This window comes from Tupaia chinensis, unplaced genomic scaffold, assembly GCF_000334495.1.
Source record: "Tupaia chinensis unplaced genomic scaffold, TupChi_1.0 Scaffold149964_2, whole genome shotgun sequence".
Taxonomy (NCBI): Eukaryota; Metazoa; Chordata; class Mammalia; order Scandentia; family Tupaiidae; genus Tupaia; species Tupaia belangeri.
The window spans coordinates 1,663,400-1,664,492 of NW_006209806.1; the positions used below are offsets into that span (position 1 = coordinate 1,663,400).

General features: G+C 71.6%; 1 protein-coding gene across 1 annotated transcript in view; it reads left to right on the top strand.

Moving 5' to 3' along the window:
• The window catches only part of PIAS4 (protein inhibitor of activated STAT 4), an 18,061-nt gene that overhangs the window by 12,358 nt on the left and 4,610 nt on the right, over window positions 1–1,093 (top strand). The window contains 3 exon segments of the mRNA XM_027769602.1: window positions 585–783; window positions 854–982; window positions 1,080–1,088. Of these exon segments, the coding sequence (XP_027625403.1) occupies window positions 585–783; window positions 854–982; window positions 1,080–1,088 (337 nt within the window).

A 1,093-nucleotide genomic window follows, 5' to 3' on the forward strand; every position in this document is an offset into this window, starting at 1 on the left:
GTGCTAGCCGCTTCCTGGCTCCCCGCATCAGTCCCTGCCTCCCGGGGGTGGGCGTCTGCTGCTGGGTCACCACAGGCCTTGGCCAGAGCCCAGCCAGGGAGGCCTGTCCTGCGGTGACCGCCATTCCACAGCAGGGCCACACGGCCACCAGGCTGTCCTGCTCCCGGCAAGGGCGCTGTCCCCAGGGGGCCTGTGCATGTGTCTCACCAGGGAGAGACAGAGACGGGAGAGATCCCCCAGGGAGGAACTCGCCTCGCCCCTCCCCCCCAGCCTGTCAGACCTGGGCACGTGGCTGTGGCCTGGGCGCCTCAGGCCGGCGGTGCAGGGCCAGCAGAGGACACGCGCCCTGCTTCCCGCATCTCTGGACGAGGCCCTGTCCTCTTCCTGTGTGGGCCGGGCTGCGGCGCCCTCCCGGTGGCCTCTAGCTTGGTGACGTTGGCCTTGGGCCACTCAGGCAGCGGGTGGGTTTCCGCTTGCCAAGGGATGTTGTGGGTGGGCCCCGGCGAGCTCAGGGTCCGCGGTCCGCGCGGCCAGCGGGCTCCTGTCTCACGGCCCCTCTCCCCTCTGGTCTGCCCATCGCGCAGAGAGCTGCAGCCCGGGGTCAAGGCGGTGCAGGTCGTCCTCAGGTGAGTGTCCATGTGGCCGCCGCCCACCTCCCGCGCCCCCACCGCGGCCCCTCCACCTGTTTCTAATATCTGCTACTCGGACACCAGCCGCCCGCAGGAGGACCAGTACCCGCCCGGCATCGCCGTGAAGGTCAACCACAGCTACTGCTCCGTGCCGGTGAGCGGGCGCCCGGCGGGGGGCGTGGTGGGGGCGCCCCGGCCCGCACTCACGGCGCCCTGTCCCGCAGGGCTGCTACCCCTCCAACAAGCCCGGGGTGGAGCCCAAGAGGCCCTGCCGCCCCATCAACCTCACCCACCTCATGTACCTGTCCTCGGCCACCAACCGCATCACCGTCACCTGGGGCAACTACGGCAAGGTGAGTGGGCGGGCCCCACGCCCCCAGCCCGCCCCAGAGCCACGGCAAGGTGAGTGGCGGCCCCCCACACCCGCCCTCACGCCCCCCTCTGCCCCAGAGCTACTCCGTGGC